This window comes from Acanthochromis polyacanthus, chromosome 12 (assembly GCF_021347895.1).
Source record: "Acanthochromis polyacanthus isolate Apoly-LR-REF ecotype Palm Island chromosome 12, KAUST_Apoly_ChrSc, whole genome shotgun sequence".
NCBI lineage: Eukaryota > Metazoa > Chordata > Actinopteri > Pomacentridae > Acanthochromis > Acanthochromis polyacanthus.
The window spans coordinates 39,810,248-39,826,148 of record NC_067124.1 but is presented as its reverse complement, the minus strand read 5'-3'; the positions used below and the strand labels follow the sequence as shown (position 1 = coordinate 39,826,148).

Genomic DNA, 15,901 nt, shown 5'->3' with positions numbered 1-15,901 from the left:
CCTGAGGCTCTTATTGGCGTAAAGGAACATCGATCTCTGCAGCACGTAATTCTATTGGTTAGTGCTTCTGGGAAGGCGGGGCTTTTCGGAGAAAGATCGGAGCCGAACTTCTGTGTTCATGCGAGGTCAGTTTTTAATTTATTAGCGTAACGAATTCGGATTTTGGTTGTTTATTTAGTTCATATTTGTATTTACCGTTGTATTCAGCAGTGAATTTGTTTTATTTTTTGCAGGTAAACAAGGTAAATATTCAGTTGTTTTGTGTTTTAACAGGAGACGTCACATGTGAAATAATACTTTAACCTGACAGATAAACTTCTGCTGTCTCCTTGAACCTCTCTCACACACGCTTCTGGACCAGTGAACACAACAGTAAGTTCTATATTTTATGCTTTAATTCGCTCAAATGAACGCGCAAACGAGGTGTTTCTCAGTGGTATTGTTTAGTCTAATTGTTAAAAAGATTCTGCAACACAAAGGAGGAAGTAATAGAATAATAAATTATTAGGATTACATAATAAATGTAATGGGTTAGAAACAGTTTGTGGACTTTGGTAGCGTCCATGCGAGGACTGAGCCAGAAATAAAGTTAAACTGTTGAAGAGGTGCCTTTTAAACTGGTAGTTATTAATTAGAAGTAATCAGATTACTGTGAGGGGCTGTAATTTATAATCATGTGTGACTTTATACAGGTAAGAAAAGAAGTCCAGTTGAAGTAACTTGAGATTACTGTGACTCGGATGACTGAATGTAAAAACATGCCTAAACTCTCCTGTTGTCTTCATTTACAGGCACCAAAAAATATTGTTTCCTTGTGGGAAAAAATCCAAAAATTCAGCAAAAAAAAATCCACAAATTTCTGAAAATTTGCAAAAACGTCAGGAAGAAAATTCCATTAATTCCTTAAAAGTTTCCCTTAAAAGTTTTATTTTAAAAAAAACAAAACAAATTCTTTTATTTTAAAAAAAATGAGTAAAAATCATCCAAAAAAAATCCTAAAAATATCTGAAGTGATTACAAAAATACCAGTAAAACTTCTGACATTTCCTTTAAGAACATTCACTTAAAAATCAACCAAAATCCAGCAAAATTGGCTGGATTTTGGTTGATTTTTAAGTGAATGTTCTTAAAGAAACATTTGTAACATTTCTTTTTCCACCAAAAAATGTTCAAAGATTTCCCAAAAATGTTGAAAATGCGGACATCAGACGTTTCACTGTGAAAATGTATATTTTTTTCCACATTTTCAAACTTTAGAACGGGTCGATTTTGACCTGCAGGACACCACCAGGGTTAATAATCCTTCCAATGCTGTGGGATAAAAATAAAACGCTAACCTATTCGTTAAACCTGTTGAGGTTTTTGTTGAATCCTTCACTTCCAAATAACCCTTACAGACAAGCAGCAGCAGTATTTTTGCAAACATTATAGTAAACTTTAAGACACTTTATTTTGCGTTTTTCTGCTGCAACCAAACATTGATTCATGCACCTAAAGAAACAAAAACTCTAACTTCCAGGAAAAACTTGTTTTACATCAGAGCTGTTTATTCCATTTTTCCCTCCACAACACAGACTCACAATGTGCAAAAAAGTACTGAGTCTTCCACTGGGCTAGCTTTACCACCCATCCTACTGCTCATTTGCACTTATTCTGTTGACATATTTATATCTTTTTTGAGGATTTTATTTGTATATAGTGTGTCTTTTTCTATTTTTTTTTTATCTATCGCTGGGAGTGAAAACACGATAATAAAGATTCTTGATTGCTGACCTGGACTCACCTCATCGTTCTGCTTCTTCCTCCTCCAGTGGCGAACATCGGCCGGCTCTCCGTCAAGGATTCGGTTCTCTTTCTGTGCGACATGCAGGAGAAGTTCAGACCCAACATCTTCCAGTTCACCAACATCGTCAGCAACGCGGCTCGACTGCTGCAGGTCGGTTCAGCTCTGCGTTTCTGGGGTTAATAACCTGAACGGACTGAACTGAATCTCCTTCTCCTCTCAGGCCAGCCGGGTTCTGGAAATCCCCCCCATCCTGACCGAGCAGTACCCCAAAGGTCTGGGACCCACGGTACCGGAGCTGGGAGCAGAAGGTCTGACGGCTCACACCAAGACCTGCTTCACCATGATCATCCCAGAGGTGGAGAAGCAGCTGCAGGAGCTGGGGAAGCCCAAACAGGTCATCCTGTGTGGGATAGAAACCCACGCCTGCATCGCCGTAAGGAAACATCGGTCCAAGCCTAGTTTAAAAAACAGTTTTAGTCCAGTTTAAGAACCACTTTTAGTCCAGTCTGAGTCCAGTTTATGGAAATAGTTTGAGTCCAGTTTTAGTTCAGTTTTATTCCAGTCTGAGTTCAGTTTGAGTCCAGTCTAAATCCACTTTTGGTCCAGTTTCAGTCCAGTCTGAGTCCAGTTTACTTGCACTTCTTCCAATCTGTATTTTAAGAGAGAAACAGTGTAATTTTTAGTTATTTGCAGGTTTGATTGTTCGGTTGATTTTCCTGCAGAGTTAAATGATAGAAATGCATCTTAGGCTGAGGAAAAGCAACATTTTTTCAACTGTATAAAACAGAAAAGCTGCAAATGATCAAATTTTAGAGCCTAAAACCAACAAATGTTTGCTGTTTTTTTTATTTATAGATGATTCAGACATGATGCATGATTGTATTTCTAACTTTTTTCAGTCTATTTAATGAGAGCAACAGTGTAGTTTGAGTTATTTGCAGGATGGAAATGCGTCTTATATATTCTCACATGAAATAATCGGTGACGATTTCTGCCAGAAATGGAAGGATGATGAGTTTATACCGTCTGTGTTCAGTGTACGGCCTACGACCTGCTGGAGAAGGGGATGGAGGTTCACATCGTGGCTGATGCCGTCTCATCCAGAAGGTATCTGAGGTTCTCCAGTTACATCCTGTCCATGTTCCACAGTGTGTTTGCTTTAAATGTCTCATCCGTTGTGTTTCCTTTTCAGCCAGACCGACCGACTCTTCGCTCTGTCCAGACTGAAGCAGAGTGGAGCTTTTCTCACCACCACTGAAGCCGTTATGCTGCAGCTGGTCCAGGACGCCAAACACCCCGCATTCAAGGAGGTTCTGCAGACTTCTGAACTCTGATCCACCAAACAGTTCATCTGAAACGGCTCTTCGTGTTTCAGCAGCCAAAGAACCGACTCTCTAAAGGAAAACTGGTTAAAAAAAAAGTTCAAGAGCAGCAAAAACACTTTAGTCAAAGTCCAATTTCAGTCCAGATTTAGTCCAGTCTGAGTCCAGTTTAGGTCCAGTTTGAGTCTAGTTTGAATTCAGTTTAAGGACCAGTTTAGTCTAGTTTCAGTCCAATCTGAGTCCACTTTCAGTCAAATCAAACTATTTATACAGGATTTTTTATGCAAGAAATTGGAATACAAAGTGCTTTACAGATTAAAAACGATTAAAAACAATACCTCACCTTCTACCCGTGTCATCAGGAGACATGGAGATGTACAGCTGTGTATCGTTAGCGTAGCTGTGAAAGTTGACTCCATGTCTCCTGATGACACTGCCAAGAGAGAGCATATGGAGGTTAAAAAGAACTGGGCCTAAAATCGAACCCTGGGGCACACCACATGTGACCTTATGGACCCTAGAGGAACAGGTGTCCAAACTTACATAAAAGTCCTGTCTGTGAGGCAGGATGTAAACCATCTGTGAACAGCACCAGAGAGGCCAATGTGTGTTAGTCCAGTTTGAGGCTCCTCCAAGTCCAATTTGAGTCCAGTCTGAATCCAGTTTTAGTCAGTCTGTATTCTTATAGGAAGCTAAAATTTCCTACATAATTCCTAAATATCCATAACTGATGCTGTGAAAATTTCAGACAAATCCGACACGATCAAGCAGAAATTTGCTAATTTGTGATAAAATGAGTTGTTACTGTCAGGACAAAAGTATAAAAGCTGCATTTTTTTAACATTATAAACACAAGGGTGCTAATTATTTTAAAAAAAATGATTTTTTTTAGTAAAAATAAACTTATTAGTTCAAAAATCTGCAGAAAGTGGGTCAAAGGGGAGTTTAAATTATCTCTGAAAGCATTTGGTACATGAAGCTAAAATATTTAAAAATATTTATTTTTTATGTTGAAAAAGTTACATGTAAATATGAGAGCTGGTGGAGCAGAAGTGACTTTAATCATAAACCTTCTCTGAGTAAACACGACAGATTTATTCTATTAATGGGTAACTAACTCCTGTTTAAACTGCTTGCAGATCCAGAAGCTGATGCTCCACACGTCTCCTGACACCGCCCTGCTGTCCTTCTTCAGCGCCCTGTAGACGGACCAGCCGGGTTCTGGAGGGTTCTACTGTACAGAACATCCCCTAGTCTGCATTATGAACAAATAAAAGCTGCTGCTGCACCTCCTCGTCTGCTGTTTGTCTTGTTTCTGCTGCTCTCTGACAGCTTCAAAGTTCTTTAGTGTGTCTGAGTCAGAGGGGGCGTGGCCTCATTGTGACATCACCCAGGGGAGGAGTGGGTGACGTCAGCCTGCAGAGTCAGAGAGGGAGGGGAAGGAGAGAGGGAAGAGAAAAAGGAAGCTGTCCGATAACTTTCTGAGTGTTTGTCCAAAGTTCCAGCAAAGTTTTGGTGCAAAGCGGCGATCGGAGGCTCGGTGGAGGCAGCAGACAGCCTCAGAGGGGGACGGACTCGGTTCTGATCAGCTGATGACAACATTCATCCTGCTGACGGCTTCAGGCCTCCACTGACCACAGAGGTAAGGAAAAGCTGCTCTTCCTCAGCAGCATGGAGGCTCTCTGATGCTGCCCGACTGGACGGAAAGTTTCCAGAGCTGCTCAGCTTCTGTCTGAACTCGCTGCTCTGAGACCTGAGCTTCTAAAAGTCCAGGAACAGAAACAGATCTGATCCAAGAGCTTCTAAAAGTCCAGGAACAGAAACAGATCTGATCCAAGAGCTTCTAAAAGTCCAGGAACAGAAACAGATCTGATCTAAGATCTTCTAAAAGTTCACCAACAGAAACAGATCTGATCTAAGAGCTTCTAAAAGTCCAGGAACAGAAACAGATCTGATCTAAGAGCTTCTAAAAGTCCAGGAACAGAAACAGATTTGATCCAAGAGCTTCTAAAAGTTCACCAACAGAAACAGATCTGATCTAAGAGCTTCTAAAAGTTCACTAACAGAAACAGATCTGATCTAAGAGCTTCTAAAAGTTCACCAACAGAAACAGATCTGATCTAAGAGCTTCTAAAAGTTCACCAACAGAAACAGATCTGATCTAAGAGCTGCTGGAAGATCAGGAACAGAAACAAATCTGATGTCTGCAGCTGCTGGTTTGTTGTTCTTCCTCCTCTGGTCCGAAAACTGCAGAGAAACCAACAAGTCTTCTGAATGCTGTTTAAGAACCACTTTAAGTCCAGTTTTACTGAAATCTGAGTCCAATTTAAGAACCAGTTGTAGTCCAGTCTAAGTCCAGTCAGAGTACAGTTTTATTCCAGTCTGAATCCAGTTTTAGTACACTTTGAGTCCATTCTGAGTCCAGCTCAAGAACCAGTTTTAGTCTAGTTTAACCCCTTGACACTTGAATTTATTTACAATTAAATAAAAAGAAATTGTATCTTTTTTCTTTCCAGCTGATGCTAAAATAAGTGCAGATTGTTAATTTGTCGATTGTATAATAATAATAACAGATATATAATAATTAGGTCCCCCTCCAACAATCCTACCAGAAACCAGTGCCTGCAAAAGGTTCCGACGTACGTATTGACTCTGCACAAACCGGCTTTGGGGGAATGGATACGCTGTCTCACTGCAGTCTGAATAAAAGCGGTACGATGCAAATTCACGACAATCGGTGTCAAGAGCTTAAGTCCAGTCTGAGTTTAGTTTAAGAACCAGTCTGAGTCCAATCTGAGTCTTTGGTCTAAACAACACATTTGAGGAAGCTCTGATCCACATTTTAAAACATTTTCTGACATTTTAGAACCAAACAGCTGATGGATTCACTTTTTGTTCATTTGTCTCTTTCTGTTGTTTGTTTTTTGGCATCTGTTTGTCTTATTTTGGCTTTTTTTGTCCACTTTGTCTCTTCCTGGTGTCTTCTTTGTCTCTTTGCAGTTGTTTTTGCATCTTTTCATGCTGATTTTGGGTCTTTCTCATCGGTTCTGGTTCTGTATTTGTTCTATTTGCAGATATTTCTGGTTGTAATGTCTTGATTTAGTCTCTACAGTGCTGCTGCACTGATTTGCATTGAGAACGAATGGAACGAATATATATTTTGCTGGTTGATTGATGCAGATCAATCAGTCAACAATTGAATTAACTTCAGTTTCAGTAGTTTTTTAAAAACAAAACCTGTGTAAATTCTGTGATTTCAGCTTCTTAAATGTGAATATTTTCTGTTTTTTCCTCCTCTATGGCAGTAAACTGAATATATTGAGATAAATTTGCTGTGTTGACCCGCTTGTTCCCCCTCCAGCCTCCAGAACCAGTTAGACCAGCATGTCCTCCGACCTGAACTCCAGTCTGACCAGCATCGACTGGCTGCCTCAGCTGGGGATCAGCGGCCTCCGGTCGGGGAGGGAGAGGGGAGGAGGGGGAGGAGAGAGGAAGAAGGAGCGAGGGAGGGAGCGGGGAGACTTCCTGCCCTCGGTGCCGGACCCCGCCCCTGCTACCTGCAAAGGGAAACCCCCCCACAGCTACGCCACGCTCATCGCCATGGCGATAGCAGCAGCACCTGAGAGGAAGCTGAGCCTGAACGACATCTACACCTGGATCAGCGACACGTTTCCCTACTACAGCCGAGCAGGACGGGGCTGGAAGGCAGGAAGCACACGCTACATGCTACATACTACATATGACACAATACATACTACATGCTACATACGACACAATACATACTACATGCTACATACGACACAATACATACTACAAGCTACATATAACACACGACATATTACATGCAACATACTACATACAATACATAACATTTAATATAAAACATATAACAGTCAGCATGCAATATGTAACATACTACATGCAACATATAGCATTTAATATACAACATGTAACATATAACAGTCAACATACAACATGTAACATTAAACCCATGACATGCAACTTGTAATATGCAAACATACAACATGTAACATGCAACACACAGAAAACTGCAAACAACATACATGAAATTAGACATCATCCGTGAAATCATAATAATAATATTTCTTATTTCTATCTTCCCAACAGAACTCCATCCGTCACAATCTGTCTCTGAACAAATGCTTCCGGAAAGTTCCTCGACCTCAGAGTGACCCCGGCAAGGTCAGCTGATCATGACATCATCACCATGATGTCGGAACGTTAATTAACGAGAGACAGAGATGTTAATTAGAATGCTAATTAATGAGAAACTGTGAAACCCATGCGACTGTTTCCAGGGCTCCTATTGGACGATGGACGGACCCTCAGAGGCCAATCGGGTCAGAGCGCTGAAGCGTCCGTATCCGGAGGAGGAAGAGGAGGAAGAGGAGAGGAAGGAGGTCCGTTAGAAACCACCTGGAGGAGTTATTTATGGTTTATTCAACTCTGAGCTTCTCCATCTCTGCTGTTCTTCAGGTTCCTCAGATGGAGACTCCAGCAGATCGAGGACCTTCTCCTCCTCACCTTCACCCTCCTCACCCAGCGTCAGAGGCGTCTCCCCAGGCCGCCTCCCTCTCTCCTCCCCCCTGCAAGGTAACCTCACCCGTCTCCTCCTGCTTTCATCTCACTCAGGTGTGTTCTTCTCTCGTAACTTCTTCTTCTCCTCTGTTTCCACAGCAACCGTCTCCCTACCCTCCTCACCCCTCTGCCTCCCCCTCAGCTGCTCCCATAGCCTCCATCACCTCCTTCACTCCTCCTCTGCCTCCAGCCTCCACACCATCAGCTCCATCAGCATCTCCATCTTTCTCCTTCACATCAGCTCCTCCATCCTTCTGCCTCCCCTCAGTTCCTCCATCAGCTCCTCCTCCAGGTCCTCCATCCTTCTCCTTCCCCTCAGCTCCTCCATCGCTTCCTCCAGCTCCATCAGCTCCTCCTCCTCCTCCATCCTTCTCCTTCACACCTTCAGATCCAGTTCCGGTTCCGTCCTTCTCCTGCGTTCAGAACTCGGCTCCGGTTGCTGCTCCTCCCGTCGTCTCGCTGAACTCCTCCGTCGATCCTTCGCTCAGATTCACCTTCGACGAGCTCCACCTCCCAGATCTGTACGCCTCCTTCAAGTCTCTGTTCAAGACGATGAGGGAACGAGGAGGATCTCAGTGTGAGTCCATTCTGCACCGATTCTGACTTTAACTTTTAATACGTCCTATACGTAGGAAATATTACACAAAAAGCCGTGAAAAAAAATTGGGGCATTTTTGAGTCTTTTTCACAATTTTTGAGCCATTCTGGACGAGTTTCAAACCCTTTCAAGCAGCTTTAAACTCATTTTAAGCAGCTTTCCAGTCAGTTTGGGCAAATTTATGTTCGCTAGGATGATTTTTGAGTCATTCTGGAGAAAATTCAAAGCATTTTAGACCGTTTTAGGTTCAATTTGGTTGTGTTTCTCAAAGCATTTTGGACATTTTTGAGCCATTTTGAGCAAAGTTCAAACCCTTTTGGACAGATTTGACTAAATTGGGACTAAGTTTCACATCAGTCTGAAAAAGGTTTGGGCACTTTTAGGTTATTTTTCATAATTTCTGAGCCATTCTGGATGAGTTTCAAACCCTTTTAAACAGCTTTAAGATCATTTTAGGCAAATTTGAGTTTGTTGGGATGATTTATGAGTCATTTTGGATTCATTTCAAAGCATTTTAAACAGCTTCAAGATCCTTTTAAGCAGCTTTCAAGTCATTCTGGGCAAATTTAATTTTTGTTTATTGATGTTTTTTGTTTTGTTGTCTGTTCTGAATAAAGTTTATTTGACTTTACCAACTTTTTTCTTCTGTTTTCCCTCCAGCGGACATCGTTCCTCTCATCTTCCCCAGTAATGACACTACTCCTCTCCACACTCCAACTCTGCTGCCAATGTCTCCTCATCTTGGTCCTCCTGGTCCTTCTGGTCCTCCATCATCTGCTGCTCTTGCTCCTCCTCTTGGTCCTCCAGGTCCTCTTGGTCCTCCATCATCTGGTCCTCTTGGTCCTCCATCATCTGGTCCTCTTGGTCCTCCATCATCTGGTCCTCTTGGTCCTCCAGGTCCTCCATCATCTGGTCCTCTTGGTCCTCCATCATCTGGTCCTCTTGGTCCTCCAGGTCCTCCATCATCTGGTCCTCTTGGTCCTCCATCATCTGGTCCTCCTGCAGTCCAGCACAGTGAGTCCCCTCGTTAGAACCAGAGATGTTGGAGCCGTATTAGACGCAGCAGATCTATAAACTTGGTTTCCATCTAAACGTTCTTCTCCAGCAGTTCCTCCAGACTGGTTCAGCAACACAGATTCTCTGAAGCAAAGTTTCCGCATCGCCAGCAGCCTGGACTGGGCCAACATCGACCTGTCGGGTCACCCAGGTCGGTTCTGTTCTCCTTCTTTAGACCACCAACACATATTAGATCATATTATAGATGTTTTATGTTCTGGAGGCCACAGGTTCACATCTTTACTTTTATTATTACTGATGATTATTATTATACATTATTGATTTGTTTATATTTTGTTTTCTCAAACCTATCTCATCTGGTCTCATCTGGTCCCTCCTGGTCCCTCCTGGTCCCCCCTGGTCCCCCCTGGTCCCCCCTGGTCCCCCCTGGTCCCTCCTGGTCCCCCCTGGTTCCCCCTGGTCCCTCAGACCTCCTGGAGAGCATGCGTCAGGCTGAGCTGTGTGACTGGGCCCTGGACCCGGCTCTGTTCACGTCCCTCTGTGACTCCCTGAACCGGTTCTTTACCCAGAGGGGGATGATCACCTCCCCCTCCAACCCTCCTCCCACCCTGGCCAGCCTCACCCAACCCTCCCCCCTTCCCTTCCCCCCCAACGGAGCCCCGCCGCCCCGCCGGGTCCTGGGTCAGAACCTGCAGAGACCACAACAGACCCAACCTGCAAACACACCTGGTGAGGAGTCCACACACAAAACAACACAAACGAGACAAAAACAAGACAAGAAATAACAAAAAGGAGAAACAAAATGACAAAAACAAGACAAGAAATAACAAAAACTAGAAACAAAATGACAAAAACAAGACAAGAAATAACAAAAACTAGAAACAAAATGACAAAAACAAGACAAGAAATACAAAAAGGAGAAACAAAATGACAAAAACGAGACAAGAAATAACAAAAATGACAAACAAAATGACAAAAAAAGACAGATAATGACCAAAAAAGACATAAAATGACACATACGAGACATAATATCCAAAACCAGGATCATTGCATCTGTAATTAACATATTTTCACTCATCTATCTCCGATTTACCGCCAATCTTGAGAGCATTATATACATTAGATAGATAGATAGATAGATAGATAGATAATCCTTTATTACTCCCCATGTCAGGAGAAATTTCCAGTGTCACAGCAGCACTAATCACATGTGAGTAAAGATAATAATTATAATAAATATGTCTTTCTAAAGATATTTATTTTCATATATATAAAGCTCAATAAATATACAGTACTGAGGAAATGTTTGAAGCGGTATATTATTAATAACAATAGACCCTTTAATGACCCACGTCACAAATGACGTCACAGCTTTAGCTGGAGGCAAAAGAGAAACCCGTGGCCGTGACCGAAAGGCGAAAGACTGAGGGACTAGGCTCTATTAACTTTTCTAAAATGTCATCCTGCTGTGTTTTTGGATGCCAGAATAGGAGGAATGACACTGGCGAACGCAAATTAAAGTTTTATAGGATTCCACCGAACACTCGTGCTCAGAGGGAACGAAGACAGTTGTGGTTAAATGCACTGAGGCGAAAAGACTGGACAGAGACGATCAGCTTCAGTCAATTCCAGCCATTTTCAGTACAAAAAATCGCTAATATTCTATTTGTAAATAAAAAATATGACGAGAAATACAGGGAATATTGGACGGGCATCGCGAGGTGCATTTCCTTGAAAACGACCGATTCGTGGATTTTATACCGACTTAGATATGTTTTGGACAAAATAGTTTACTGGCTTGTGTCGTCTGGATGTCCAAGGTTGGATTATGGCCGTTTTTTGAGGAATATTTTCATCTGTGTGTAATAATGAACCCGGAAATGTGAGTCGCGCTGTGTGCTTTGAAGCCGTGTACAGAGAAAGGATGGATGGATATTCGTTGTTTGTCGGACAAATGTGTTTATATTACCCGCTGTGGTAATCACATCTGAAAGTGGTTTATACCGGCGGATTCATGAGAATCTAAGCTTTCCATCGGCGTATAGTGTTTGTATAATCGCGTTTGCAGCCGTCGGACATTCTTTAAATTCCTATGCAAATTAGTAGGTGTACCGCCCGCGGTACACTGAAGTTTAACGGGTTAAAAATGCTCGAGTTTGCAGCGCAAACTATATACTCCCAGTCCCGCTTGACTTCTCGCTCCGCTTTTGCCTCCAACATAAGCCCCGCCCACAAAAAACGTCACAATGTTTGTAAACAAATAAAGGGTCTACAGTAAATGACAATTTATTTGTCCAAAAGTTACACCTTAAAACACATTTTACTGAATAACCCTCCTCATTAAATGTTTCTCTACAGCAGCTGACGGAGTGATGAATCGTTCTGTACTCTCAGATATTTTCTACTCTTTTTTTATTTGTGCAGACTTTTATGCTGTTAGCTAACGCTATGCTAGCTTAGCATAACTACAGCGATGTTATGGCTAACATAAACAGACAGAGAGTAACTGAAGCTAGGTTAGCACAACTTTAGCAACGTAAATGAAAAGCATGACGCAACGAAGCAGGCGTCACTGGTCCTGACACACGGCAAAGAGAGTTAAACTGAAACGGGACACCTGTTGAGTCGTTGCTCATTTAACACCGCGGTTCTAAACTTACCTGTTGGCTCCGCCCACTCCTGTAATGTTTCCTGGCTGCAGCTTAAACGGAGCAACGACATCATTAACAGCATTTAATGTTTTATGACAAACTAAGAAATATCAGCGTTTAATCCGCTAAATTCCGGCTGATGAGGATTATTTTAAAAAGGGCTGTAATCTGCCCATTTAATAGTCTGCCTGATAAACCAGTGGTCCAACTGTTTACTGTCTTCTATTTCAAATGGCTTGGTTCTGCCGCTACCGGATCAACTGCCATCTGCGCATGCGCGACGGAATGCCGCGATGGCAAGTCTATTTGGACAAAATGCCCGAAATGCGTTGCCAGCATAGAGTGTATATAAATGTGTTATGAAAATATGAAAAATAGAAGAGAGGACATAGCTTTGCTCTACTTATTCTTTAGGAAAACTGTTTGATGACGGAAAATGACAAATACATAACATAAAATGACAAAAACAAGACACAAAACGACAAAAAAGACAGAAAACGGCAACAGCAAAACCACAAAAACGAGGCACAAAATGATAAAGACACATCTTTACACACAGTCAGTGGTTGCTAGAGACGTTTCAGGGATTTGAGTCATTCTGCGCTGGAGATGGGATAACTGTGTTCAAATTTTAAATCAAATTAATCATGATGAGGGATAAATCTGCTCTGACACGTTAATTTTGACAGCCCTAGTTTAAATATGAAAAAAATAATAATTAAGTTCCATCTTTGAGCTCGTTAATTAAAAACTGATAATCAGAAGTGAACTGGTGATATTTTCTGAACCACATGTAGCTGCAGGTCACAATAATACAAAACTAAACATGTAGAATACTTTAAATATGAAAATAAAGTTGTTTATGTTAAACTTTAATCAGGTGCAGTGAGTCAGAGCTGCTCATTTAAATGTTCTTTTATATTTTAATCTCAGATAGTGTTCAGTATATTTATCTATATGTCACATTTGCTGCTGCTGCTGATTAACAACAGCTAATTCTACTCCAGTTTAAGAAGAATGAAGCTGCTTGTTTAGAAGTTCAGCAGATCCAGAATCAGTTCTTCTGGGATCAGATCAGGAAACATGAAAAAAAAAAACCTGTCCTGGATTTAATTCAGAGGATATCTGAGAAACCGTTCCTGCTCATCAGGAGTAAAAAGGAAAACATGTGAAATTCATGCAGCAGGTGTGACTAAAGACACCTGATATGTTCTGTTACCTGGGAAACCACAGACAGGAAGTACTGACAAAATAAAAGCACAAGCGCCAAAGTTGGTAAACTGAACAGAACCAGCGAATATAATCTGCATAACAACATAAACCACAATCTACAGTATTATATTTTTATTCTTGGATTTATTTATGATTCTTACAAAACAGCTTCCTGTATTTTTGTCACATTTTTATTTATTTTTTACTAATTTTTTAAAACCTTTTTCTAATAAAGAAATTGACTAATTCCCTTTTCCTATATTTTTTTTTTTGGGGGGGGGGTAATTTGAAAGTTTTGGATGAAAAAATTGTAATAATAATAAATAAAACCAGACATTTGAGGCTACATGAACCCGACATCCTACAAACTCTTCTTGGTTTTCCCTGAACACGACTCGGTCAAAGACTCGGTTCTGGTTTCCTGTGACGCTGAAGCAGAACTGATCGTAATCCTGTAAATGTGGTCTCACTTCCTGCTTCCTGTCCTCACTTCCTGTCCTCAGCTGGGGCTCCTCCTCCGTCCTCCAGACAGCGTCCTCCTCTGAAGAGTCTCCATAGCAACAGCGAGGAGATCCAGGACGACTTCGACTGGGACTCTCTGCTGGTCTGAAGCCACAAACCGGCCAGTTATCAGGTTTATGGTGGATTTATGTTGAACTAACGCGTTTATTCTGACCGGAAACGACATGAAGAAGAAACAGAACCTGATCTGACTTCCTGTTACATGATTATTGACAATATTTTATTGTTTGTTCAAAATAATGACATTTTTACGCTCAAACTTTTGAGAAAAAGCGGCTTTTCTACCGTTCTAATAGCAAAAAATCTCAGTTCGATCTTCTCTGATTGATCTGAAATTTCCGCAGCATAAAATATGAATATTTATGAAGTTATTTAGGACGATTTAGCTTCATATGTCAAATATTTTCTGAGATATGGTTTTATAAAATCGTTTTAGTCACAAATTTATGAGCATTTTGGACATTTTTTCAGTAATTTCGTAAAGTTTCGAGTCACTAGGGACCAGAAACACACAATCCTTCCTTGTTTCCACTTAATTTACTTAAAATCATTTAAAATGTCTGTTTATCTAAGATTAGACATAAATGGTTCACATTTATGAAATATAGTAAATAGAATTTGATTGAATTTTATAAAACTACTCAAAATTTCTCCATAATTTGTTAAAATAGTCCAAAATTGGATCAAAAATGATCTAAAATGACTAAAGAATTGTCCAAAATAAAAATGATCCAAATTCAAAATGGACCAAAACGACTCAAATAATCTAAAATTAGGCATAAATGGTTTAAAATTACTCAAAAACTTTCCAAAATTATTTAAAGTGTCCAAAATGACACTAAATCTGTAAATAAAACGACAGAAAATATTCTCACATTTTTATTAACCTGTTTGCTAAAAATACAAAAATTAAAGCATTAAAATCCATTGTTAACGTCTCTAACACATTAATTTATTGTGTTTAGTTTCTGTCGTTTTCGGCCAGAATAAACCCGTCGGCCAAATAAAAACTCACCATGAGTCTAATTTGTGGCTGATTTTGAACAATCTGTGGCTGAACTGAACATAAAGTTCATAAACTCTGTTGTAAATGTTTGACTTCCTCTGAGAAGCTTTTATTCAACGATAAATTCTTCTTTGTGCTGTAAGAATAAAAATTTGTTTAGTTTCCTGCAGGTTGAAATGCTTCAAAGAAAATAAACCAAGCGTGGATTTCTCTGCTGCAATGGGTCATTTTTGCTGTTTTGTGTCTCGTCATTTTGTGTAATATTTTTGTCATTTTGTCTCGTTTTGTCGTTGTGTCTCATTTTTGTCGTTTTGTAACGTTTTTGTGTAATATTTTTGTCATTGTCTTGTTTTTGTCGTTTTGTGTAATGTTTTTGTCACTTTTGTGTAATGTTTTTGTCATTGTGTCTCGTTTTTGTCATTTTGTATCTCGTTTGTCGTTTTGTCTCGTTTTTGTCGTTTTGTGTCTCGGTTTTGTGTCTCGTTTTTGTCGTTTTGTGTCTCGGTTGTGTGTCTCGTTTTTGTCGTTTTGTGTCTCGGTTTTGTCATTTTGTATCTCGTTTGTCGTTTTGTGTAACGTTTTTGTTGTTTTTGTGATATTTTTGTCATTTTGTCTCGGTTTTGTGGTTTTGTGTAATTTTTTTGTCGTTTTGTCTCATTTTTGTCATTTCGTGTCTCACTTTTGTCATTTTGTGTCATGTTTTTGTCGTTTTGTATCTCGTTTGTCGTTTTGTGTCATGTTTTTGTCGTTTTGTATCTCGTTTGTCGTTTTGTGTCATGTTTTTGTCGTTTTGTATCTCGTTTGTCGTTTTGTGTCATGTTTTGTCGTTTTGTATCTCGTTTGTCGTTTTGTGTCATGTTTTTGTCGTTTTGTATCTCGTTTGTCATTTTGTCTCGGTTTTGTGGTTTTGTGTAATTTTTTTGTCGTTTTGTCTCATTTTTGTCATTTCGTGTCTCACTTTTGTCGTTTTGTGTCATGTTTTTGTCGTTTTGTATCTCGTTTGTCGTTTTGTGTCATGTTTTGTCGTTTTGTGTCATGTTTTTGTCGTTTTGTATCTCGTTTGTCGTTTTGTGTCATGTTTTTGTCATTTTGTGTCATGTTTTTGTCGTTTTGTATCTCGTTTGTCGTTTGTGTCATGTTTTTGTCGTTTTGTGTCATGTTTTTGTCGTTTTGTATCTCGTTTGTCGT

At 40.3% G+C, this 15,901-nt stretch overlaps 2 protein-coding genes across 22 annotated transcripts; both read left to right on the top strand.

Annotated features, from left to right (window-relative positions):
• The first annotated feature begins 14 nt into the window (after positions 1-14).
• On the top strand, positions 15-4,396 carry isoc2 (isochorismatase domain containing 2). 2 transcript variants are annotated; one of them, XM_022220190.2, is made up of 7 exons: positions 15-125; positions 274-372; positions 1,812-1,936; positions 2,007-2,219; positions 2,823-2,893; positions 2,979-3,096; positions 4,248-4,396. In XM_022220190.2, coding segments are annotated over exons 2-7 (594 nt in total). In that variant the 5' UTR covers positions 15-125; positions 274-371; the 3' UTR covers positions 4,314-4,396. The 2 variants fall into 2 exon arrangements, with proteins under 2 accessions (XP_022075882.1, XP_051812845.1); XM_051956885.1 differs by lacking the exons at positions 15-125; positions 274-372 and adding an exon at positions 235-253.
• Positions 4,397-4,514: 118 nt separating this feature from the next.
• foxj2 (forkhead box J2) lies at positions 4,515-14,928 on the top strand. 20 transcript variants are annotated; one of them, XM_051956880.1, is made up of 12 exons: positions 4,516-4,750; positions 6,470-6,813; positions 7,237-7,311; positions 7,428-7,529; positions 7,606-7,722; positions 7,807-8,284; positions 8,966-9,111; positions 9,154-9,193; positions 9,260-9,319; positions 9,411-9,512; positions 9,791-10,051; positions 13,689-14,928. In XM_051956880.1, exons 2-12 carry the CDS (start codon positions 6,493-6,495, stop codon positions 13,793-13,795), a joined length of 1,809 nt encoding a protein of 602 aa, XP_051812840.1. In that variant the 5' UTR covers positions 4,516-4,750; positions 6,470-6,492; the 3' UTR covers positions 13,796-14,928. The 20 variants fall into 20 exon arrangements, with proteins under 20 accessions (XP_051812834.1, XP_051812840.1, XP_051812836.1 ...); XM_051956883.1 differs by having other exon boundaries at positions 4,517-4,750; positions 9,154-9,169; XM_051956873.1 differs by having other exon boundaries at positions 4,517-4,750; positions 9,154-9,169; positions 9,203-9,319.
• The last annotated feature ends 973 nt before the right edge of the window (positions 14,929-15,901 follow it).